Source organism: Furipterus horrens, unplaced genomic scaffold (assembly GCF_987537825.1).
Source record: "Furipterus horrens unplaced genomic scaffold, mFurHor1.1.pri manual_scaffold_2, whole genome shotgun sequence".
Lineage (NCBI taxonomy): Eukaryota > Metazoa > Chordata > Mammalia > Chiroptera > Furipteridae > Furipterus > Furipterus horrens.
The window spans coordinates 138,078,162-138,105,634 of NW_028327172.1; the positions used below are offsets into that span (position 1 = coordinate 138,078,162).

Genomic DNA, 27,473 nt, shown 5'->3' on the forward strand with positions numbered 1-27,473 from the left:
ATTAAAATTAAACCTGAAAGTGTGAAGTTGAATGGTAGCAAAATAATTTCAAATTAAATTTTCCTACTTGAAAAAGTAACATAGAGATCTACACTTTATAACGGGTAAGACTGGAAATAATACCTTATTTCTGTTAATAATGGCAGATTAAATAATATAGAGGAAAGGTGCTGTAGTTATAAACAGTACTAATGGAAATTAATAAAGCATATAACGGAACTTGATATATATAAAGTCACGTTGGCAAACACTGGGCAATATCTGTTCAGAAGAGAATTAACTTTAGAAGGATCAGGGATGCAGCATTTCTACCATATTAAAAAAATAAATAAAGACACAAAACAATATATACGGGTTACTTTTAGCATGTTAAAAACAATCACATCGAAAAGTATACAGATAAAAAAGTCATAAATGACATAAGAAAATAGTGTGTGTGCATACATATTTTGCATACATATATATATACATCTACAGTATTTACCACTGTTGATATATAGATTTGGGAGCAGCTCAGGTGCTGCTATTATGAACTAAATTGTACAGCTTGGTTTATTGCAAGTCACAGAATCATGGTTTAAAAATTAGAATTAATATCCTCGGCTACATTTTAATATACATTTATTTCTAAGCTTCACATGATCTGAATTGAAAGCCCAGTGATGTCGGGGTTTTGTTTGCGCTTCAGTGTAGTGCTTACCTGCCAACACCCTGCATTTGTTTTGCCATTTAATAACATCATTACCAAGTTGCTTAAAATTACATTACTCATTATATACATAAAAAATATTATCACATTCACTAGCTAAACAAATGTTACTTTCATTTTAAAAGACATACTTCTGTACCTTGAAAGTGTAAAGCCCCAACTTGCAACAAGAAGAGCAATGTTAGGTTTTCTACTCTATTACTCAAATGTGAGCAAGGTCATGTTGAAAACAAGCTTGCCGATTAAACACAAAGTCATACTTTCTTGGCATGCTCCAAACTCCATCAGTGTTTTAGTAACTGTAGTGTAAATAGAATATTTAAAAAGAAATGGTTAATTTCTTTTTAACATGAACCTAAATTTTTGTCACTGAACAAGAAAAAAGGAGATTTTTGAAATTATGAAAGTCACAGTTTTAAAAAAGACCAAAATCTTAGATTTCTATTAATAATTCAGATCATTTTTTACAATTTTACACACTTATAATTTAATGGCCTAAGTGCAGCAATATCCACTGACTATATTCTTTAAAAAAAAAGAGTGCCAGAAAAAATCATGTAAAGGACCACCCAGAGCTTCGTAGTGAAGCCCTGATGGAACTTGAGGGGCAAAAGTGACCAAATGGTTAATCCCGCTTTCAAAGGAATTTGCAAGCCATTTGTTTTGTTGCTGGACAGTAACTTGTGACCTCTCCCACTGCCGCCCACAGGAGAGCTAAAGCCAGCACCACAGCACGGCTCCGCATCTGGCAAGGACAGTCCGCTCTGAGCTTTGCCAGAGTCAGGCCAGAACAACGGGCACAGAGGCACTAACACTCATCTCAGTACAATTTGAGCACTGTTGCACCTTTGGCCATAAACTTACTTTAACTGCCACAAGTTTCAAGCACCATTAAGTCGCCAGCCTTCCTCTCCAATGCCTTTAATTTTCAGAGTGAAAGAAAATGTTAGCAACTGAATGAGAAATATGAGCATTTTGTGAGATCTGAATTAATCAACTCAGGACAAACCCTTAAGTCAGTTTAGGATCTGGGTTAAAAATGTGAGGGAGAGGGTGGAGGTGGGGGCAGAGAACTTGATTAAAAGACCAGTTAAAGAAAATAAAATTAAATTATTCCATGAATCTAGACTAAAAGAAGTTTTTTTTTAATGTTTCATTAGTTCTGTGCGCAAATGTGTATGCATAGATGACTATATCTATTAAAAGACACATACACTACATATAGCCTTAAAATATCTATTTTACACAGTTTTTCAGTGCTTTGTAACATTACTCAAAATAGAATGGGCTGATAAGAGTAAACATGTTCAGATTTTGGAGAAATCTAGAAATGAAACTGAGTAGTGAATAATCACTTTACGTGCATCCCTATATGCTATTGCTATGTTTCCATGTTAAGTCAACAGGTTCGGTGATGATGTGATTTAAAATGCTCACCTTAAGCAGCATCTACATGGGGGTGAAAACACTTCCATCTATTCTTATTACTAACATACATAAGAATTGTTGAGAGTTGTTTACAAGGGTATAAAATACTGCTTTGGCAGTTATAAACATAGCAATGTCGGTTCTGTATGGTCTCTATTCTCTTGTTTTAAGCAAGTACAGATGCATTCTCACAGCAATACTGATTCTTGAATAGAAGGGCCATCCTGGTTTCTGAAGTGATACACCGGAGCCGAGGACCCTGAATACGGATACCCAGATGAACTGGTATCTTCGAAAGCTGGGGAAGTTCTATACCGCACTGGACTATCCACGGAAACTGTGGGGAGGTTATGGTCCTGAAAGCGTACATGTGGAAAGGCAGCATATTTTGTTAAATTGCTGAAGTGGCTACGGTTGGCTTCCTGAGTCCGTGACTGTCCAGATCTCTCAGGTCTGTACGAGTAACCAGCTTCGGACCATTTTCTGTTGCCTGGCAAATAATCCACTGGAGGAATGATGAAGTTTCCATTCTTTGGGGACCCGGAATTGCCCACATATCCCACAGCACCGATATCAATGGGAAGAACTTCTATTCGACTAGACGGTAGGACAAGAGGAGCTGGGCGGCTGTGCAACTTCTCTGGAGAAACACTGATGGACAGAGCAGAACCGTAAGGTCTCCTGGAAGGATTCATTTGTGCGCCGTGGCCGAACTGTGCAGACACAAAGCTGCTGCTAGCAGCAGGGATATGTTTGGGAGAACTTCCATGGTAAACAGGGGGACTGCTGTAAGATGGGGGGTGCATCATCCCGTGATCTTCCCCATCTAACTGAGCTGTATATTTTGCATAACTTAGAGGCTGTACTTTAAAAGTAAACTTGTCTGATACTTTTGATGGACTAGAACTTGGCTCAGCATGCTTTCGTGGACTGTGAGCGTAAACAATATTCCTTGGACTTTGAGAGTGAGACCTTTCAAGTGCCTCTTCAATAGATGTGCCATTCTCGTTCTCAGGTACATTGTCGTACTGTGAGGCATTCGAGCCCCGTTTCCCTTCATCGACATCCCAGACCTTCACCTTTGGCCTTGCATTGGATACCCGAGGATCAGCAGGACTGGGGATGGAGAGTGTCAGTGTGGGGTGCACTGACCGACTTTTGCCTTCAGTGGCATGTTTGGCAGTTTTTTCAATAGCTGAAACATCTGACGGTTTATTCCACTTGGGCATAAATTCCTTCCTGATATTTGAAGTAGCATTGCTGTTTTGATTAGCAGCTGCGTGATCATACTGCCTGGCATTGTCTTGTGGACCCGATGAAAGTTTTCTTTGAAAATCTTCCTCCTCTTTAAGCTTTTTACTATCCTCATCCACTGATTTCTGCCTTAGCTGCCTCACTCTCTCGGGTGTACCAGCTCTACTTTGATGGTGAGGGGAATGCTCTGATTTCTTGTGAGGTGAGGAGTCACTCTCTCTTCTGATGTTCTTATGGGGACTTGACCTGCCAAAGCCTTGTCCATTGCTCAGGTGACTAATGCCAGCAAACTGAGATTCAGGTGGAAGCTGTCCCAAAAGTTTCTTTGGAAATTCATCCTCTTTACCTAAAGGGAAAGATAAATTCGTAAGTAACATAAACATGTGAGTAAATAGTATCAAATATAAGAACCACACTATGAATGATTGTATACTTTTCCTGTGTGCACTCATACACACACACACACACACACAGAGTTATAGGGGCTTAACAGAAGCATTTAGAGAGACTGATAGTAAAACATACTAAAATTCAAATCTTATTAGGCAATGTGCAGATGGGAATATTTTATAAACCTTATGAGTAAAGTTCATACAATTGTGTAACATATGATTCTTATACTTTGTTAAGACATACTGTTACATGCTTTTTCAAGAAGGCAAGGCTTTTTCAAGAAGAAGGCATTTCGATTCCTAAAACAACCTTGCAGGTCAGTGAGTCAACGTTTTGCCATTACCTTCACTTTAGCTTATCTTGACTAAAATGGTTTTGAAATCTCAGTAAAACATATCAACTTCAAGAAGATTTGCCAAATTTAAAAGTCAACTGATGACAAACTATGATAAAGTTGTCCCCAAATAGCCTATTATCATCGTCATCATCATGATCATCATTATCTTCCACTGTATAACCTCATCATAAAAATAAATAGTAAGCTCTATTTTAAAGCTAATATTCTAAGAGGATCCGACTTTAAAGAAGAAAAAAGAAAGAAAGAGAAAATCATATTGGCTACTTTTAGTTTTATATTTTAAATAACATCAGGAAATAAATGAGGAATTAAAGAGGTGCAATAAGTTTGCCATTTAGCAGTGTTCCAAGATGATCTATTACAATATGAATACCTGATAAATATAGCCTTGAAAAAAATAACAGATTTCACTTATAAAAGACTCCATGGTTTAAGATCTATTTTCACCAGTTATTACAAAATAATATATTCTCACTTAAAAATCAGTTGCTGCTCTCTTCCAATACCCACCCGTCTGTTGTCCATCCATCTAACACATATTTACTGAGTGAGCTCTGCTTAGGACTGTGCTAAGCAATCAGTGTATTAGTAGTAAGTAGGCAGACCAGGTCTTTATTTTCATATAGCTTACTTCTTGGTGAGCACAATTTTGTTATTTACCCACATATCTTAATTTTCTTTAAGACATTTCAAAAAATACTCAATGAGCTTTTCCTTGAAGAGGGAGAAGAGAATGATGAAGAAACAATATAATAGCTTAAGTAGTTAATCTACCAGAATCAATTAAGCTAAAAATAACCTTGTGCATTTCTAATTCGGTGGTTTTGAAACTTTTTAGAAGCAGACTTTGTTTTTCAAACCAAATTTCATATGAAACCCCAATATATAAAGAAAATATAAACAAAGCTGCTCAGGATGCCTCCCATCACTGCTTTTCCACTCTCCTCTGCTGGGCAGCTTCTCAGATCCCCGGGCTTTCAGAGGATTCCCGTCCTGACCGCAAGCCAAGTGATTTTTAGTGGCACAAACAGAATGAGAACCAGGACCCAGTATTTTCTTCCACTGTGCCATGTTCATTAAACTCCAAAGAAATTTTTGATAGTTTTAACCAAATTTAACTTTACTTTCATAGTATTTGTGCAAGCTCTCTATTTTATACATTTGAAGGCACACTAAGTATTAGAACTGGGAATTCAGTTGCTTCATTCATTTGCCCATTCAACAAGTACATACCTATCGAGCAACCAGGCACTACTCTATGCACTGGCCACCCATGGATGAAGCAGGGCGAGTCCCTGCCCTACGGGCTTACATGCTAGTTGTGCAGAGCTACAAGGACAGGGCCAGGACAAGGCAAGTGCAATGACCTGGGATGGGGCAGGGCAGAGCAGGGAAGAATTCCAATAGGAACAAGGTGTTCTGTTCCTAGAGTGGGAGACAGGTGGAGAATGACTGGGGACGGGGTCAGAGGAACATAAGTGTCATACCACACAGGGCTTTGAAGAGCTCTGGATTTCTTTTTTCCGCATTAATTACAAATTACTGAAGGCTTTTCAGTGGCAGGGTGGGGTGGGGTGGGGCGATTAACATAATCTGATGTCTGTCTTATAAAGTTCACTTTGAATGATGGATTGGACTTAGATTATGTAATAATTAATAAAGATAATAACAGTACTAGCTAATACTCATTAAGCCCTTATCATGTGTCAGCACTGCTCAAAAAGCTATAAATGCAGCATCAGCAATAAGCATATAACATAGCTCACTACTATTACTCTCACTTTATAGGTGAGAAGACTGAGGCAGAAGTGAACTTGCCCAAGGGTGCACAGCTAGTCAGTGGCAGATTGACAATTCAAACCCAGAGCTGATTCCTGGGCCTCCTCTCTTTACTTACACACTGTAGTGTGGTGGAAGCAGTGACAAAAGGCTGATTCTAGGATATGTTTTAAAGCAGAGTACAGGCACCTGCTCCTGTGTTAGGTGTGAGTGATGAGCAGAGTAAAGCATGGCCCCTGGTTTACAGGCAGCAATAGGCAGGTGCTATTCAATAATGCTATGCATTTTCGTAATAAAGAGTTTTCATGATATGTGAACCAATCATTTCAAGTGATAGCCTGAATTTTAAAGTACTTGTCATTGAAAAAAGTTTTCTTTGTTCATGAATGCTGTATGTACACTAACCTGAAGCATTCCAGTTCAGCTCTGACTAGTCTCATAGGAAATATCTGGAATCAGGTAAAAGAGTTGACTCAAAGGCAGCCCAAGTCAAAAACTTTCACAAGTACGCAATTATTCAGCTTAGTTGGTTAAAAACTAACAATAAAAATTAAGATCCATCTAGTGTCCCCAAAAGTTTTCATCAGCTCCACAAATAGTGATCCATTTAGTTTCAGATAAATATATGAATTCCTTCCTCCCTATAGGCAACTGACCCCAACAAACACAAATTATCAGGAAGATATAAAGACCTTTCTAATAGAAAAACTGAATTTACGAATTTTCTTTTAGTCCTTACTTGGACAATTTTCTACGGGCACACAACTCAGTTACTTGAATGACTAATTCAATGGCTGGTTGATATTCTATCAGATAACAGTATCAGCCAATCGTCAAAACACCCTTTTCAGGTTGGTGAGTAGGAACCTGAAAACATACCATTAAGAAGACAAGGAAAACAGAGGCACCCAGAGAGTGGCTAATTCATGCCTGCAAGATGTGCTGGGAAGGGACGAAATTGGATTAGCCGTAGAGATTTTCATGCTGAGCACTTTAAGCTTCCCCACTTCTCCAGCACTCAGTGGCTTTTTACCAGCCTGCAGAGAGAGCCTGGTTCATAGGAAATAATTTTAAATATTTTAAAACTTCTCCAGAGCAGTATTATTTTTTCTTTTTAAAAGGAACATCTGTCATAGTAACAACTAAAGAAGAGAGACAAAGGCAGTAGATCCCTGGAAGTCTCCAACAGGCTGCCTAGGGCCAGTCTGGTACATGATCTGACGCTACCAGAGGCAGATCCAGGAAGTGCAGATCATTCTAAGAAGCACCAACAAACAAAAGGAATCACAAAAATGGGGAGACAGAGAAACAACCCCCCATCAAAAGGAAAGGTAGAATCCCCAGAAAGAATGCTAAATGAAATAGAGGGGAGCAACATATCAGATACAGAATTTAAAACATGGATTATGGAGAAGCTAAATGAGCTCAGCGGAAACTACAAAGAACTCCAGAAAAACTACAGTGAACTCCAGAAGAACTATAAGGAACTTACTGAGAATTATACCAGCATCAAAAAGGACATGGAAGCTATCAACAAGAGCCAGGAGGAAATGAAGAATACGATCTCTGAATTAAAGAACACAGTAGAAGGAATTAAAAGCAGGCTAGAGGAAGCAGAAGATCGGATCAGCGAGCTGGAGGACAACGTACACAAAAACTCCCAGACAATGCAACAAAATGAAAAAAGACTGAACAAGACTGAAGAGGTTCTAAGACAGCTGCAGGACAACATGAAACGTAACAATATCCGTATCATTGGAATTCCAGAAGGAGAAGAAGAAGAGCAAGGGATAGAAAACCTCTTTGAAAAACTAATGACAGAAAACTTCCCTCACATGAGGAGAGAAAGAGTCACGCAAATCCAGGAGGCACAGAGGGTCCCAATGAAGATGAACCCCAACAGGCCCACCTCAAGACACATCATAATTAAAATGGCAACATCCAAAGACAAAGAGAGAATCCTAAAAGCAGCAAGAGAGAAACAACTAATAACATACAAGGGAGCTCCAATAAGGCTATCCTCAGATTTCTCAGCAGAAACACTACAAGCAAGAAGGGAATGGCAAAAAATATTCCAAGCAATGAAAAACAAAGGCCTACAACCAAGAATACTCTACCCAGCAAGGCTCTCATTCAAAATGGAAGGCGAAATAAGGAGTTTCTCAGACAAAGGAAGACTAAAAGAATACATCTCCACCAAACCAGCAATGCAAGAGATGCTAAAGGGTCTGCTCTAAAAAGATAAAGAAACAGAGAGAAACAGAGAAGAACACGAGTACAAAGGGGGAAAATGACAATGAATAAGTACTTATCAGTAATAACCTTAAACGTAAATGGATTAAACGCTCCAATTAAAAGACATAGGGTAGCTGAATGGATTAGAAAGAATGACCCACATATATGCTGTCTACAAGAGACCCACCTTAGAACAAAAGATCTACACAGACTGAAAGTAAAGGGATGGAAAAATGTATTCCAAGCAAATGGACATGAAAAAAAAGCCGGGGTAGCAATACTTATATCAGACAAAACAGATTTCACAGCAAAGTCCATAAAAAGAGACAAAGAAGGGCATTTCATAATACTTAAGGGAAAAATCCATCAAGAAGATATAACCCTTATAAATATATATGCACCCAACTTAGGAGCACCCAAATATATAAGGAAAATTTTGAAAGACTCCAAGAAAGATATAGGCAGCAACACACTCATCGTAGGGGACTTTAACACCCCATTGTCAACAATGGACAGATCTTCAAAGCAAAGAAACACCAAAGATATTGAGGCACTGAACAACACTTTAGATCAAATGGACTTAGTCGATATATATAGAAGTTTACACCCCAAAGAAGCAAAATATACATATTTCTCAAGTGCACATGGAACATTTTCAAAGATAGACCACATGGTAGGACACAAAACAAGCCTCAATAAATTCAAGAAAATTGAAATTATATCAAGCATCTTCTCAGATCACAATGCCTTAAAATTGGAAATCAACCTCAAGGAAAAAACTCAAAAACATTCAAACTCATGGAGAATGAATAACATGCTATTAAATAATGAATGGGTTAACAATGACATCAAGGAAGAAATCAAAAAGTTCCTGGAAACCAATGATAATGAACACACAACAACCCAAAACCTATGGGATACAGCGAAAGCAGTCTTAAGAGGAAAGTTCATAGCAATACAAGCCTACCTAAAAAAGCTAGAAGAATCTCTAATAAAAAATTTAACCCTACAGCTACAAGAACTAGAGGAAGAACAACAAGCAAAACCCAGATCAAGTAGAAGGAAGGAAATCATCAAGATCAGAGCAGAATTAAATGACATAGAGTCTAAAGTAACAATTCAAAAGATCAACAAGAGTAGGAGCTGGTTCTTTGAAAAGATAAACAAAATTGACAAGCCTTTAGCCAGGCTCATCAAGAAAAAAAGAGAGAGAACCCAAATAAATAAAATCAGAAATGAAAGAGGAGAAATCACAACTGATACCACAGAAATACAAAGAATTATAAGAAATTATTACGAACAACTGTATGGCAAGAAATTTGACAACCTAGAGGAAATGGACAGATTCCTGGAAAACTATAGTCTGCCCAAACTGAATCAAGAAGAAGCAGAAAGTCTGAATAGACCAATAACAGCTAGCGAAATTGAAGCAGTAATCAAAAAACTCCCAGCACACAAAAGCCCAGGACCAGATGGCTTCACAAGTGAATTCTATAAAACATTTAGGAAAGAACTAACTCCTATCCTCCTCAGACTATTCCAAAAGATACAAGAAGAGGGAAGACTCCCAAACTCGTTCTATGAAGCCAGTATAACCCTAATTCCAAAACCAGGTCAAGACACAACAAAGAAAGAAAACTACAGACCAATATCGCTGATGAACATAGATGCTAAAATCCTCAACAAAATATTGGCAAACCGGATCCAGCAACACATTAGAAAGATCATACACCACGATCAAGTAGGATTCATCCCAGGGATGCAAGGATGGTTTAATATTCGCAAATCAATAAACGTGATACACCACATAAACAAAATGAAAGACAAAAACCACATGATCATATCAATAGATGCGGAAAAAGCATTTGATAAAGTACAACACCCATTTATGATAAAAACTCTCAGCAAAATGGGAATAGAGGGAGCATACCTCAACATAATAAAGGCCATATATGAGAAACCTGAAGCCAACATCATACTCAATGGGCAAAAACTGAGAGCATTCCCCCTGAGATCAGGAACAAGACAAGGATGTCCGCTCTCTCCACTCCTATTCAACATAGTCTTGGAAGTTCTAGCCACAGCAATCAGACAAGAAAGAGAAATAAAAGGCATCCAAATTGGAAAAGAGGAAGTAAAACTGTCATTATTTGCAGATGACATGATAGTGTACATAGAAAATCCTTTAGACTCCACAAAAAAGCTACTCAATCTAATAAGTGAATTCGGCAAAATAGCAGGATACAAAGTCAATATTAAGAAATCAAAGGCATTTTTATACACCAACAATAAAAACTCAGAGATAGAAACTGAAAGAAAAATCCCATTTACCATAGCAACAAGAAAAATAAAATACCTAGGAATAAACTTAACCAAAGAGGTAAAAGACCTGTACACAGAAAACTACATAACACTGAAGAAAGAAATTAAAGAAGATACAAATAAATGGAAGCGTATACCATGCTCATGGATGGGAAGAATCAACATCATTAAAATGTCCATACTACCCAAAGCAATTTATAGATTCAATGCAATCCCTATTAAAATACCAGCAACATATCTCGCAGACCTAGAAAAAATACTTCAAAAATTTATATGGAACCAAAAAAGAGCCCGAATAGCCACAACAATTTTGAGGCAGAACACAGTAGGAGGAATCACAATACCCGATATCAAACTATACTACAAGGCCACGGTAATCAAAACAGTCTGGTACTGGCATAAAAACAGACATATAGATCAATGGAACAGAATAGAGAGCCCAGAAATAAGCCCAGGTTCATATGGTCAACTAATATTTGACAAAGGGGGAAAGAACATCAAATGGAATGAAAAGAGCCTCTTCAACAAATGGTGTTGGGAGAACTGGACAGGGACATGCAAAAAAATGAAACTAGACCACCAGCTCACACCATACACCAGAATAAACTCAAAATGGATCAAAGACTTAAATGTAAGCCGTGACACCATAAAAGTCCTAGAGGAAAAAATAGGCAGGAAAATTTCAGATATCCCACGTAGCAACATTTTCACTGATATATCTCCTAAGGCAAGGGAAATAAAGGAAAGAATAAACAAATGGGACTACATCAAACTAAAAAGTTTCTGCTCAGCTAAAGAAAACATCAGCAAGATGCAAAGGAAACCAACCATATGGGAAAATATATTCGCCAATGACATCTCAGACAAAGGATTGATCTCCAAAATATATAAAGAACTCATACGACTCAACACCAAGAAGACAGACAACCCAATTAAAAAATGGGCAAAGGACCTGAACAAACACTTCTCCAAAGAAGACATACAGAGGGCCCATAGACATATGAAAGTATGCTCAACATCACTAGCCATCAGAGAGATGCAAATTAAAACCACAATGAGATACCACCTCACACCAGTCAAAATGGCAATCATCAACAAATCAACAAACAACTTGTGCTGGAGAGGATGCGGAGAAACGGGAACCCTGGTGCATTGCTGGTGGGAATGCAGATTGGTGCAGCCACTGTGGAAAACAGTTTGGAATTTCCTTAAAAAACTAAAAATGGAACTGCCTTTTGAACCAGCAATTCCATTGCTAGGATTATATCCAAAAAATCCCGAAACACCAATTCAAAAGAACCTATGCACTCCAATGTTCATAGCAGCACTATTTACAATAGCCAAGTGCTGGAAACAACCTAAGTGCCCATCTGTAGATGAGTGGATCAAAAAACTGTGGTACATTTACACAATGGAATTCTATGTAGCAGAAAGAAAGAAGGAACTTCTACCATTTGCAACAACATGGATGGAACTAGAGAAAATTATGCTTAGTGAAATAAGCCAGGCAACAAAAGAAAAATACCTTATGCTGTCACCTATTACAGGAAACTAATGAACAACACAAACAAATGAGCAAAATTGAACCAGAGGTATGTAAACAAGAAGTAGACTAACAGTAACAAGGGGGGCGGGGGGGAGGAAAAGAAAGGTGTAAGGGGATGGGTCAAGTTAAAAAATATATATATATATGAATGACCCACAGACAGGTGCAACTGAGTGGGGACTAAATGTGGGGGAGGGGAGGGACAGGGTGCAGGGAAACAAGAGGGCTAAAAAAGTGAGACAACTGTAATGGAAAAACAAACCAAAATTTTTTAGTGGGGGAAAAATGAAAATATGAAGAATGGAAATGCCAGTTCAGTGAATATTAGGACAAAGATTTTCCTTCACGTTGTATATTTTTCTCCCTATTTGATCCCTCCAGAGTTTGGCATTCTAAACAAGTAAGTAATGACATAAGTTCCTTTGCATAGAACTAATAAGACCAGTTGTCAACAGAGGTTCTTTTTTTTTTTTTTTTTTGACCAAGTCTTTGACTGGAATGTCAAGCCTAAAGGAAACATACTTGGGCTCAGATTGTTACCAGAAAGCCCTGAGGAACTGGGAATGACTTTCAAAGGTAATAAAAGCCTGTGAGATAAAAGGCCTGGTACCATGGTTGGTTGTGCGGTCCACAGCAATCTTCCCAGGGAAGGAACAAAGGTTGTTTTCCTGAAAGATGGCTAGAAGGGACCTTAAGGCACAAGGAAAGACCAGAAAGACTTGGAAAAAACAGGTGTGTACAGGCAAGGATGAATGCCAGATATGTGGCACAGCTTCTGTGCCCTGAAGAACAGACTGAAGGTCACCCCAAATATTCCTTGGGTAAGTTCCAGCAAAGCAGAACTAAAGATCATAAGTGATCATTTGCTGCTCTTGTTATGTTTATGCAAACGAACAGGATAAATTAAAAATGGACTTAATGTAGTCCCTTTAAAGACAAGGAGGGTAACCTTAGGGAGAAAAATTATTATTCAAGGAAAATCACAATGATCAGTAGTAGAGTATAAAACAGGGCAACTAACCGTCTTAAAAGTTTCTTCTCCAGATTTAGAGACTTGTTTGCGGGTTATGTTACATAAATTAACACGTGTTTTTTGTTTTCAAAGGACATAAGCCTATGATCGCATTACCTGAGTGATTATCTGTACGCATAAGCCTCACTTAATCCTCTCTGCAGCGCTGCCTCCTGAGACTCAACGGTTTGGCTGAACTAAATGGCTGGGTTGGGGAAGAATGGGGTGGTCTGTGGGCTTCACTTTAAAACGGGTTTCTCCTTTCTATCCTAATGGCTTGGACAGAAAGGGCCCAGAGGTCTGAGAGGGGGAAAAACCTAAACTATTTACCTCAGCCCAAACTAAGTATAATGGGCAAAAGGGTTTTGGACAGGCGAGATGTGCCTAGCACACCTTCTTACAAAGAAACTTTTTTTTTCCCTAATATGGAACATTGAAAAATTAATCCCTGCCTTTTGTCATCTAGTAGTTATGGATTGAATGATGTCTTTTAACCCTTTTCGCCAAATCTGTTGCCCTCAGAACACAACAAGGACACCAGCCTGTTGAACCAAGCACGCCGTTGACCGGAGGCAGCCAACTGACCTGGAGTCTGCACGATCCTTCCCCATGTGGGAAGGCCACCCTCCCCTCCACACCCCCACTCATATTAGGGTTTTCTGGACCCAAGGGTAGGTAGGACGACGACCATGTCCAGCTTGAAGCAGCTAGAGGAGCTTGAGACCTTCGCCCATTGTCCTTTACAAGATTACAAAGGGTCCTAATATTTGAGAGGGGGGGGATAGTTAATTTTTACGAACCAGGGGTATGGACTTGGGGGGGATCGCTGGGGAAGGGGGGTGCTGGGGGGAGGGGAACAAGGGGGAGAGAATTGGAACTGTTGTAACAATATAATCAATAAAAAACATTAAAAAAAAAAAAAAAAGGAACATCTGTTACAGTTTGCATGTGTACTCCCTACAACATCAACCTGTCCTTAAAGCTTCAAATGTTTTTCTTAGCCCAGACTGTGGCTACTCAGAGCCTGTTTTCAATGTTTCGATCTATATCAACTCACAACTCATGAAACCAAATCCACTTGAAATTAGACTTTTCAAAGGTTAGTTACCTACTGTACACTGAACATCTGTGATCCACACCCCTTCCAAATTCTCATGTTGAAACTCCCCAAATGGAACCCCAATGTAATGGTATTTGGGGGCAAGGTATGGAAGGTAATTAGATCACAAGGTAGAGACCTCATGATGGAATTTGCGTAATACTACTGCCTCCTACGTGGAGTAATGGATGGGGCCCCAAAGTGGGGTGTGATCTGCCCAATGTTTACCTCCCCCTCTGCAAAGCTGAAAATTAGCCAGGCTGCACCACAGGGTCTGCCGCCCTCGGGCTCCACTGAGTTGTAGTCAACAGTGGAGGGAGGAGAGGGCCCTGGCCGAGCAGGAAGGGACACCCAGTGAGGAGAAGCGGTCAGACAGGGAGCTCTGGACCACAGGGGAGAGCCCTTCTCTTCCTGCCATCACACCTTTCCAAACACACCAGAGAGAGGTGACACCTAACAGGGAAGGAAGACTGCTCCTTGATTGGTTGAGTGAAGTACTGGACAGTGCCTGGCACACGGGGGCTCTAGTAAAGAGCTGCACAGTCTGGGTCCTGGGAGATGGACTGGGCTCTAGAATGGGGATGATTCACCAGAGAGCAAATTTGTGTTCTTCCTCTTTTTCAGCAAGGTCTGTGCCTAAAAACCACCTCGTTGTTATGGGCTGAATTCTGTCCCCTCAGAATTCATATGTGGAAGCTCAAATCCCTGGTAACTCGAAATATGACTGCATTTGCAAGTAAGGCTTTCACTGAGATGAGTAAGGTTAAATGAGGTTCCTGAAGTGGGCCTCTAATCCAATATGGATGATGCCCTTATATGAAGAGATCATTAGGACGCAGAAAGGTAGAGGGAAAACCATGTGAAGACAGCCATCTAAAGCCAAGGAGAGAAGGCTCCAACCCTATCAACACTTTGATCTTGGACTTCCAAGCTTACAGAATTATGAAAAAATGAATTTCCATATGTAAGCCACCCAGCCCAGTCTGTGGCATTTTTGTTATAACAGCCTGCACTGACTAAGGCACTACTCTTAGGTCTGCTTCCTGGATCTGAAAACTGATTTGCATTATTAAGCACACATTTTATGAATATTTTTTTCTAAAACAACGAAATATTTATGATTATTTGCTCTTATGGTGCTAGCACATTTTCGATGTCTACCAGCTATAGTAATTAAAATTTATTTTACACAACCACATCAAAAAGGCAACTGAACAAATGTGGAAGGTGGACACAGCAGTACCGGATCCACAGGGGCACCTAGCATTCCACTGCTTGCAGATTCTTGTATGTCATTTTCTGTCCGATAGTCACCAACTTATTGCTAGAAACGGTTAGGTTTGGGGTTGGCTTCCATAAGCATTTTCCATAGACATTCCGCTATAGCTACTAATCCACACTGGTAAAGATGAAAGGGCATCTTTGTACACATGGTACCCAGAATTTAAGCGATATTCTAGGTTTGGACTAACTAAAGAGTAGAATAGGGTATAAAAAGGAGCCAATAAGGGAGAAGAGATTTAAAAAAAAACACTTTAAAGTAAGGGTAGAAGGAAGAAAGTAGGGAAGAAAGAAGACTAAGGAGGAAAATTAAACATCTTTGAGGAAAATAATGCCATTTCACATGCTGTTCTTAATCTAACATCCACAGTTTTTTTTAAAATTGTTTTTCTATTACAATTGTCCCACGTTTCCCCTCATTGCTACCCCCCACCCAGCCCACCCCGGTTTTTCATTTTTAAATCCTTTACATACATAAAAAGCACACATTGGTAAAAACTAACAAGACACGGTAAAATGTAGGATAAGGCATGTATTTCTCAAGAGAAGTAAGAGAAAAGCTGAGAAGGAAGTAATAAAGACTGAGATGGTAATTTCATGCATTAAACAAATGGAAAGGTACATAACATACCTATGTGGGAGATCTAATTATTCAATATAAAGGGTAGGAAAAGTATTCATATTACACTTAAGAATATTTTATATTCAAGTCAATAATTTCTCTAAGAGACATTAATATTCTATGCATCTACATATCATAAGAAAAATTTAACATGTTCCATTTACTGAATAGTCAAGAAGCCAAAATGTGTTCTAAAATATCCAAAAAGTAGCATCTTAAAGTTCTTTCACAAATATATTTCCCTTTTCCCCAAGTAAACAAAAATTGACTTAAAGTCACTTCTACTTCTTTTGTAACAGAATTATAAGTAAGGTGTTGACAAAATGTCCATTCATTGATATACAACAAATATGAATTAGAATAATCACACACTGTTCATATAAACACTACAGAAACATAATGGTTACAAATACCCAAGATCTACATAGTTAAGAAACTAGACATAGCAGCAGGTTTGGAGGGAAAAAATTCAGTGCTAACAAAATGAATGACATTATATCTTATTAATTCCTAAATGGCAATCTAGGAACTAGGACTCTGTAAGAGATACATGGCAAATACCTCAAATGTACAAAGACATTTAGAGAGCACAGCGCTTTGCCCCCATAGATTTTCAATAAGCATGGAAGAGGATAAAGCAATCTGAAAGAGGCAGTAGACAGCAACATAAGAAAGAGCCTCCCAAAATGTAACTGCTTAAAAAAAAAATTCCTCCCAATTTTAAAGATGGTAATGGCAGTTACGCTAGGAGGCCTGCATGGTAGGGGCAAGGATATTCACAGGTGTCAGGGCCAGACTGCAGTGCTGGGATCTGCTTAATTTAAAACAGTGTCAGGCCACATCTGCTTTCTATAATGATTTGTGACCAGGGAGCATGCTAAAGACTAACAAGTGGAACTAATCCATGGCTCAGGATCCCATATCTACACCTATCTTCCATAAATATTTGTAGACTGGTAACACTGTTGGATTATGCCATGTACCGGTTACGCCCATAACTGACCCAGCATCTTTAAACAGTGTAGAATCCTACATACACTGTTGGCACCTCAGCAAAGGTCCAACTTTGTCTGGGTAGGACTGTGTCTCTCAAGAGGAGGAGGAATGAGAAGCGATGGAATGAAGTGACCAGAGAAAGAAAAGAGAAGAGAGGGCAAGAGGCATGGAAAGAAGGAAGGGGAGAAGGAAGAGGGTGGGATGGCGATCATGGTAGGTGAACAATGGAGAGGACCAGAAGGAGAAGGAAGGAAAGCAGGAGGCAGTAGGGACTGGGAAGGAGAACATGGAGACGGCCACAGGGAATCGATGCGTGAGCATCTCCTGTCCAAAAGTAGGTTCTAACTCCCATGTATGAGTGGGGACAAGCTCATGTTTACACTGGGCAAGGCAGAGGCCTTTCCACTCCAACAGCAGGGACTCATGGACGCTGTACCTGAGCAATCTGACCTTTGCAAGTATGAAATTAGGAAGAAAATCTACTTGACTTTGTCATAAAGGTGATTCTTTTTTGAAGATTAATTACCTTTCACTGAGCTGAAGGCATATACTGTATGACTCCTAGAAGGAGGGCAAATGCCATCAACAGCAATATTTTTGTGTGCTAATAAATATTCCCTACTTTTTTTCCACACAAGCAGAGCCAAATAAGCATTAGGCCTCTTAGATCTATCTTAAACTACTTGAATACACACACATTGCTACACTTCGCCTTTGTTTTAACCATCTCCTTTCATCCCTAAGCAATTGAGTGTAACTAAAAGATTCAAGCGTAATTAATGTCAAAACAGATGACTAAAAATAGGCAATAAGTATTAATATTTATTATGCATACTTTCACTCTAGACTGCTTTTCTGTAGACATAATATTGTTTTGCTTACCCTACTATAGCTCCATGCCTAAAATTTTATTCTTTCCTCCTTCCCCTAAAACCACAGGGGCATTACTACTGCCCCACTCTTTAAAGGGCAGGAGAGCACCGGAACTCCCAGCAGATGTAATAGGGATGCTTTTGTGAAAATACCACATTAATGATCTTTTTCACTGCTGTTACCATCACATAAGTGGTATTTTTATACCAGCAATTAAGATATTCTACTCAAAAAAGGGAGATATAACTTGATATATTTCAGAATAAAGGCAAAAACATGTAGTAGATTTTTTTAAGCCAACAGAAAGAATACTCTAATCATCCTTAAAAATATAAGGGAAAGAGACCCGGTTAGGTCGCTCCAGGCTTGGCTTGTCCATCTTTAATCTTACTCAGGTCTCTGTCACCACCCAGTGGACATCACACCCTACTACAAGCCTTACAGATTAATGGCCTCAGAATACATTAACAGCTTTTGGCATCCAACACTAGACATATAATTACAGGAAAGTGCTCTAAGTGCTCTTTCTTGTGAGCAGCATTTACTTTTAAATTTCAACAACAGAATATATGTACTCTGAGTGCTCTAACAGTATTCAGTAAGAAATGGTGGGGGCTGTTGTCAGGAAAGTTATTCTGGGAGAGTCATCTCATTCCCTTCCAGATAAAACATTAAGTCCAGCTGAGTTTTAAAATACTATCACAAAATTACTGCTTTCAAATTTATATCTGAAAAACCATCAGCCAAAAGTATATACAATTCAAATACTATTATAACCTTCAACAAGGTGATCAAAGAGTTTGGTTTCTAAATTATTGCTAGGCTATTAAAAATTTTTAGAAATATTATAGGTAGGTTCATAGGCTGGACTTTTTCCCCCATCAGATAAAACTTGAAAGTAAGGGAAGCAGAACAAAGACAATTATTTAAACACATTTTGTTTAATACCACATAAATTCAGTAAATTTTTGTGAAATAATTTCATTTTAAAAGTCTATACTTTGAATTTCCGGCCAAGATGGAGGCTTAGACAGACATGCTCGGTCTCCCTCTACAACTAGAAAGAAATACAACTACCTCAAAACAAAAGATAACCAGAAATTCCAGAAAATAAAACTACATGGAAGCCCGACATATGAAGTTATAAACCAGCGGTGCTCGTCTGGACGGTAGGACGGGCGAAATCAGAACCGGAATAGAAAAATCGGGTGGTGCTGTTTGTGGTAGCAGCGGGGATAGCGGCAGGGGGAGCAATCCAGGCTGCAGTCGAGTCCTGGCAGCTCCCGACCCCGATGCTGGGAAAGGCAGCCCCCCCATTGCCTCAGACGGAGAGGCCCAGAGGGCAGGGGGACAGATCCCGATCTCTCAGCGGAGAATAACGGCAGGAACCCACCCCGCCCCCACACAAAGCTCCACAGCGCAGTGAAAAAGGTTGCGGAACCCGCCGGTCGCCAGGTAGTGATGAGTACACGGGGCTCCGCCCCCTACAGGCTGCCCAGGAAGCAAAGCAAAACACAAATCTGTCAAAATGAAGTAGACCACGATTGAAATCCTGGTGACGCAGCTCACCAGGCAGCAGATGAGGAATCTGAGCTATAGTTATAAGGTGGCTTACAGAATTAACAAAAGATTTGGAACAAGACAGGGAAGGAATGAAAGCCATTCATACTGAAACGAATGAAAACACATACGAGACTAGTGGTGAGGAAATAAAATCCAGAGATCAAATCAACAAACCGGAACACATGGAAGGAACAAACAGTCAACCAGTGCAGAAAGAGGAAACAGGAAGCAAGGAAAGTGAGAAGAGAATCAGAAATATCTGGGACAGCTCTAAGAGACCGAACATTCAGATTACAGGATTGCCAGAGGGAGAAGAAGAACTAGAAATTGAAAAATTATGTGAAAAAATAATGAAGCAGAACTTCCTGAACTTGGGGAAGGAAATGGACTTACAGGTCCAGGAAGCACAGAGAGTTCCAGAAAAACTGGACCCAGGGAGAACCATTCTGAGATATATTATAATCAAATTGTCAAAAATTAAAGATAAAGAGAGAATCTTAAAAGCAGCAAGAGAGAAGAAAAGAATCATGTACAAAGGGGTCCCAATTAGACTATCAGCTGATTTCTCAAGGGAGACACTGCAGGCAAGAAGGGACTGGCAAGAAATATTTAAAGTAATGAAAAGCAAAAACCTACAGCCACGAATACTCTATCCAGCAAAACTGTCATTCAGAATAGAAGGGCAGAGAAAGTGCTTCCAGGACAAAGTAAAACTGAAGGAGTTCATTAGATCCAAAACACTATTATATGAAATGTTAAAGGGACTTATTTAGAAGAAGGAGGATCAAAACTATGAACATTAAAATGAAAACTGTATCACAAGAACCAACAACAGAAGCTAGGGAATTGAAACAAAGGCAAACTAAGTAGGCAACGAGAGTGGAAAAAGAACTATAGATATGGGGAACATACTGGGGGGAGGTCAGCAGGGAGGGGGAAGGGAGAAAGGGAGGGACATGGTACAGGAATTAAGAAGCATAGTAGGAGGGAATGGAATAGACAGGAAGATGCTGAGAAGAACTATATGCACAACCAATGCATGTGGACTAAAAGGGGAGGACAACTGGAGGGAAGAGGGCCACCAGGTGCAGGGGAGCAGAGGGAAGGGAAATTGGGACAACTGTAACAGCAAAATCAATAAAGCATATTTAAAAAATAAAAAAATAAAAGTCTATACTTTGTGTTTCCTAGCTCTGTAATTCACATATACATATGTAAAAATTGTTAAACATATATGATTAACACTGGTTTCCATTATATAAACAAATAAAAGTGAAAACACAAACCCTCAAAAAGTGGGCCAGGTTGTTGTTTTTTTAAACTAACAATAAAATTGACTTGTTTTTGTATGCAGTCAGAATATAAAACAATTCCATCACCTCAATAATTTCAGTAGTGCATTTTGTCCTTTTTGTTGTTGTTCTGGTAAAGGTAGTCAAAAATTTTGAAACATATGAAAAAAATGTTCACATGCCGAATCAACAAACATAAAGAACTAGGTTTCTGGATTTGTATCTTTAGTAAATCAAATACTAATTTAAAAACCTACATAATGCCACACATGGAAAATTATCCTTAAGTATATTAAAAAACAAACAAACTGACACTGATAAATACCTTCTTCCAAAGTGCTGTTGAAAAAAATATAATATGTGCATGTAAAGAAAGCATTTTGCAAGGAGTCTATTATAGGACTTGAAAGTAGGCTGTTACTACTAATCTTTAAAAGTGGCCAGGAGGTGAGGTGGATGGAAGTAGGAAAACAAGCAGGCCAAGGGAGTATTATATGTCAGACTAAGGAGTTTGGATTTTCTCTGGCAAGCATGGAAGCGCCAGAGAGCTGGCTATTCCACAAGGTTACTCTGGCTCAGCAAGGAGGTGAGCAGCTCTGAAGTCAGGGCTTCCAGGGTAGATGATACAACTTTGGCAGTGACAGTGGGGAGAAGGGGAATGTTACAGAGATATTAAGAATCAAAACAAACACAGAACTTGGCAACTAAATGCCCTGAGGGTAAATGGAGGGCTAGTAAGTGAGGGGACAGGAGGAGGATTGTGGATGACTGAGAGGATGAATGAATATCGACCACTTTACCATGACAGGAAATGCACAGGAAAAATGGGAAAAGGTTGGAGGTGGGATGGGAATTTAGACATTAAGTTTGAAGTATTTGAGGGGAAGGTGGGTGAAGATACTGATTTAAAGTATCAGTTAAATGAATCTGGAGCTCAAAAGTTCCAGCACAAAGCTATGGATGGAGGTGCAGAGTTGGAAGTCTCTGAACTGACTGTCATAACCATGGAAAATGATCAAAGAAGCTGCAACAAGGTGTACAATGAAAAGAGGCAAAGACCACCACTTCAGACAGGTAATTTAAAAGACGAGCTCAAGAAAAGGAATCAGTAAAGGAAGAAGACAAGAAATGGTTAGAGAGGAACAGGTGGGAGAAATTCAAAAACAGACCAATTATCTGGAAGTGAGAGAGAAAGAACTCAAAATTGTATTCCACAGAAACTATTGTTGTGGACGAGAACAAATGAACATTTTCCTTCTATGTTCAGTCAAAAATTTATACTGATATTACAAAAAAAAAGAAAAACATACAAAGGAGAAAATGTAATACTGAAGCTATAAAACTTTTTCTATAAATAAAGAAAATAAAATTTCCAAATTATTCTAGGAAGACAGGTACCAGAGCTCAAGGCAACAAATGCTTTCTTTCTTAAAAAGGTTCCTTCCGTTTCAATTTTCTGATATTTAAAATAAAAGATACTTAAAAATGGCTCAATTATTAAAAAAAAATTTTTTTCTATATAGGTCATAAGCTATAAATGTGGGTCAACTTGGCAGTCATAGTTGATCAACATAAGCTTTCTAACCACAAGGACTTCCCTAAATGGCAAAATCTCTGCAAATGGCTTCATTTGAGTAGATGATAGTTGAGGACAACAAAAGGATATTTCTATTTAAATAAACACTAGCCAGAGTTATGCAAGAAATCATCTGAATCATATTAATACTCCACTTGTCAAAAGTACTTTAATTTAAACTGAGTTCTTTATAGTTGATTCACTTGAAGAAATGGAGAGCTAAAGCATTATAACTGCTTATACATGTTTATTACTAGTGCCCCCCCCCCCAAAAGGCATGCTAGAATTAATCAATAAAACAAAAAAATAACAAAACAGGACAGATATAGTTGGAAATCAGAATAGCAACATAAAGGAAAGGCTTGATGCACTCACAATAAATGAAGACTATTTTTAAAAAAGTGATATTAAGGATAAAGTCAGCAAATTAGGAATTGAATGAAACATTTTTTGATAAGACATGTACAAGAAAAGCTATATGCATTTATGTAAGTGTATGTGTTTACATATAAGTTTATATGTAAAAGCAAAGGAAAAGGACTAGAAGAATATGCCCCAAACTGCTGGCTGGTAGCTTCCTTTGAAGGAAACAACAGAAGTACAATGAAGTAAGTAATGGCAGGTCACTCAGCATACTTCAAAAAGTGTCTGGAGTTCTTATGTGGATATATTTGTGTATTATTTGTGTAATAAAACTGAGGAACAGGGGATTTTTAAGATAAGACAGAAATACTTGTTGCATATAAAAGCAAGGAAGTATTCAAAGACTACTAGTGTTGGGTCAAATGAAACAGGAGTCAGTTTAAGGGAGATCCCATTGGCCAAATGTGGAACAGTCTGAACAAAACAATAGTTACATCCGACTGAAACATTTAGAATAAGTCAAATTCCACTCATTCACAATGAGAAAGCAACGTCATTTGTTGCCATTGGAGATAATCAAGAACATCAACTCCTAATTTTGAAAAGGGATAAAGAGAAAACAATTAAGCATTTATTCTGCCTTTTCAGTAGGAAATACATTTTAAAGTAACCCTAGAGTCCCTGTAGATGAAGGAAGGAAGACTCTCTGTTACGGAAGAAAATGTGCTGATAAATGAAAAAGAAATACTAATTTTAAAGTTACTGTTTTGCAGTTTCTAATGAAATACTGGTTTTAGGCAAGAATTATCAATGAAAACTAAAAACATCCAGGGAAAGATGAAAAGGAAACTGGGTATCTGTACAGTATCAAAACATTATGACAAAGACTACTTGCTAAAAGTTTTATAATTAAAAAATCTTATTTGTAAATGAGAGATCTGCTTATCACCACCTTTTACCCAGGGTTCAAACTAAGTATCTCTATTATTAATAAAATTAGTTTTTATGTGCCACCTATTCAACCTGACTCTAATTAAGCTTCTACATTTAACTTCTCTTACACAAAATATAGAGGCTAGAGGAACGAGTCAAATGACTATAGGAAAGAAAAACTAGACTACTCCAGAAAGTGGACATTCCACAAGATAAAAGGACTGATTTTTTTCAACAAAATGTCATTGAAAAAAAAGAGAAAAATAAACAGTAAGAATGAGGAGTGAGGAAAAGGAAGAGGCTATTGCATAGAAGAGACTTAAGAAATATATCAAACAAAAACAAAGTAAGGTTCTTGCTTAAATCCTGGTGGAGAAAAATAGTTAAGAGAGTTTTGGGTACAACTGAAAAAATTCTAATATGGAATTGGTTTATAGGTCATATATGGGATCTATTATGTCTTTATTTTCACTTTAAAATTGTTAATTAGTTGGGTGGTGAATAAATAGAGGAAGGGATTCGTTAACATTTTTCCTACTGTTGTATATGTTTGAAAAGTTCTTTTCAAAATCTTATACAAATACATACAGAAACAGAAAGTGAACAAGTTCCTGAGAAAATATAGAAGTCTCCCCTTATCCATAGGGAATATGTCCCAGGATCCCCCAGTGGATGCCTTAAACTGCGGATAATACCCAATCCCATATATATTGTACTATGTTTTTCCTATACATACATACCTATTGTAAAGTTTAATTTATAAATTAGGCACATTCTATGAAGCCAGACAAAGCCGCTACAAGAAAGCTACAGAACAATATCCCTTATGAACACTGATGCAAAGCTCCTCAACAAAATACTAGAAAACTGAGTTGAGCAACATAGTAGAAGGATTATACACCATGGCCAAGTGGAACATATTCCTGAAATGCAAGGATAGTTCAACATATAAAAATTGATCAATTTAATATACCACATTAAGAAAATGAAGGGGAAAAAACCCATGATCATCTCAATTGAACAGAAAAAGTGTTGACAAAATTTAACAATATTACTTTTCAACCAAACTTTCTAAATTTAAGTAATGATAGTACATTATGCTATTAGAAGAGGCAGATTTAATTAATACATTTATTTTCTTTTCTTAAAATAAGAATAAAGTCATACACAGCTGGGAAAACACTGATTTACATTATATCACCACAAGCATGTATAATGCTCATGTTTTGAAACAGAAACGGCCTGTGTTAATTGTGCTGTATCTTTTAATTTTAATTATAATTTAGATATAAAGTATTTGGATATTTCTTACCAGGTTCTGGAAGGTCTAATTTTGCCCTCTTTAGTTCTGCCATAGAAATCTGAAGTTGGTCTATTACAAAGTCATCTTCAAAAAAAAAGTCCTTTGCCAAGGTCTCCTGAAGAAATTCTACAAGTTCTTCCATAGACAATTTCATTAAATGTTCTAAGAAAGGAGGAAAGAAATAAAAATGCTATGTCAACAGGTACTTTACGTTGAGAAGGTAGTGTATTCTATTCTGCTATTCTGGTATAGTACATATATTTTTAAAGGGCACACAAACAAATTAAATATGGTATTGTGAATATCACTGAAACTCAGAATAACAAAAATATTTTATGATATTAAAGCAGTCACAGAGAAAAGCAGGCACTCTTACAGTCAGGGGTAGGGATGTGAATACTACTAAATACCTTCTCATTGTTTTAAGAATAACCATATGTAGTCATTAATATTAAAAGAATACGAGCTTCTTTAGATACAAAAAACGCAGACCATCTAAGATGACAAGAGTTCTTTCTGTTTTATTGGCATGAGCTCCAAATACACTTTTAGGTCTATATTTTATTGTTTCAGAAATTCAGAAAACTCTGCATCACTAATTATATTTTTATAAAATTAATTTTATTGGAAAAATTCAAATTACAGATACAAACAGAAAGTAAAAATCAGGTAAGATCCTATTAGCTACTGCACTATAAGATGTGTGTACATGTGTATCCATTTTAAAAAGTAAATTACATTTTCATGATATTCACCTCGTTTTTTTCCCATTCAATAATGTACATGTATATCGTTGATATTTCTTATTTTAACAAGTATAATTTTATACCATCATTATTAATAACTATAAGAGTCTATTGTATGCATGCACTATAATTTTAAATTTGGGTATTTAGTTGTTTCTTTTTTTTTTTCTTTTTCTTTTTTTTTTTTTTAACTATTTAAAACCACTATGTGGTGAAGCTCCAGTAACACTGTCTCTTAATGTTGTTAAGGCAATCAGCAAACAACCAAGAGAAAACCTTGGGAACTTCAGCTAACTATTGGTAACGAGGCCCATGCACAGCTTTTGAAACTTTATATGGCAGTGAAAGAACTTCCTTTACGTCTTTGAGCTTTCTCTTCCTAAGAAAACAGACATAGAGGCAAATAGTTTTTTTGACAGCTTTAGTCTCATGAAATGATAGTATATAAAGTATTAATAATTGTTATGCTTCAAATTTATTTACAAAGGGTGAAGAAACTTTTTATTTGTCAAAATTAAACAAGAGCCATATAAGTAAAACATACTTTAAGAGGGAGGAGAGAGCTATGGAGAAATAGAACATCATATCTCTACTCCTCATGTTTAGAGAACATTAAACTAGTAAGTATGTATCTTAATAAAAAGCATACATTTGTTCTGTATCTTGGTCAGTTAATAATCCAGAAGGAGGAAAGGGGAAGGGAGAGACTGAGAGAAATTGATTTATTTCCTGCGGTTAAAGAGTCTTAAAGACAATTCACTGTCAATTGCTTTGGTGCTGTGGTTTGTGTGTTGGGAGAGAAAGGATTTGGGTGTCAGAGGAACAAACCACAATACCTCTGAATCCTTTTCTTTCCAAGTAAGTGATACAGATGTGATTTTAAAGGGAGTTTTCACTTATGCCTCAAATTTGGATAATCTGGTGCTTGTGAAGTCCATACTTTTCAGGTAAGCAATCAAACACTCTTATATTAAAGTACCTAATGTGTACTTAGAACAATGCCAGACACAGCAGGGAAAAAAACTACAAAACATGATCCCAAATACAGTATTTCCTCACTTATCGCAGGTATTACATTCTAGACCCTCCCGCAATAGGTGAAAATCCACAAAGTAGGAACCTTACATTTAGTTTAGTATTTATATATATTTTAAGGCTTTATAAACCCTTCCCACACACTTATAAACCATTCCCAGTCCCTTATTAACCTTTCCCACTCCCTTAGTAACCTTTTCCACACTTTTATAAACACTACTTATGTTCTTAAACATATTCTACACTCTTAAACCTACGTAACTTTAACAACATACATATACAGTACCACAAAATCCCACGATATAGCGAAAAATCCATGATAAATTATTAAATATAATATTTTTAAAAATCCCGCGATACAGTGAGGCCGCGATACATGAACTGCGATACAGAGAGGGACTACTGTACATAATTAGATCATAATTTAGTTGGGAAGCTGAACAGACAAATGGTTCGAGAACAACATAAGAGAGCAGAACACAGGGGACATGAAACTGTGTTGTGTGGCTGAATGAGAAGTGCACATGCAGTCTATAGCTTTCTGTGATTCTCTGCATAGTTACAAAAGAAGTCACATATGTTTTAAGATTGAATTGAGACATTAAGATGAATAAGGTTCTTCATTTCATGAAGAAAAACTCTTAATTTCTTGATTTTAAAATAAGGCACAATACATCAAATTCATAGAGCCTTTGAAATATTGCAACTGCTGACTTTTTAAAGCCTTGTTGCATTAAGGCAACTATAGTCACAGA

At 37.7% G+C, this 27,473-nt stretch overlaps 1 protein-coding gene across 3 annotated transcripts in view; it reads right to left on the reverse strand.

Moving 5' to 3' along the window:
• Window positions 1-891: 891 nt before the first annotated feature.
• The window catches only part of USP6NL (USP6 N-terminal like), a 185,441-nt gene continuing 158,859 nt past the window's right edge, over window positions 892-27,473 (reverse strand). For all 3 annotated transcript variants that reach the window (XM_090266505.1, XM_090266506.1, XM_090266508.1), the window contains 2 exons: window positions 24,947-25,099; window positions 892-3,737 (listed from right to left, as the gene is read on the reverse strand). In XM_090266505.1, the coding sequence (XP_090122631.1) occupies window positions 2,326-3,737; window positions 24,947-25,099 (1,565 nt within the window). In that variant the 3' untranslated portion in view covers window positions 892-2,325. The remainder of the gene's footprint in view (window positions 3,738-24,946; window positions 25,100-27,473) is intronic.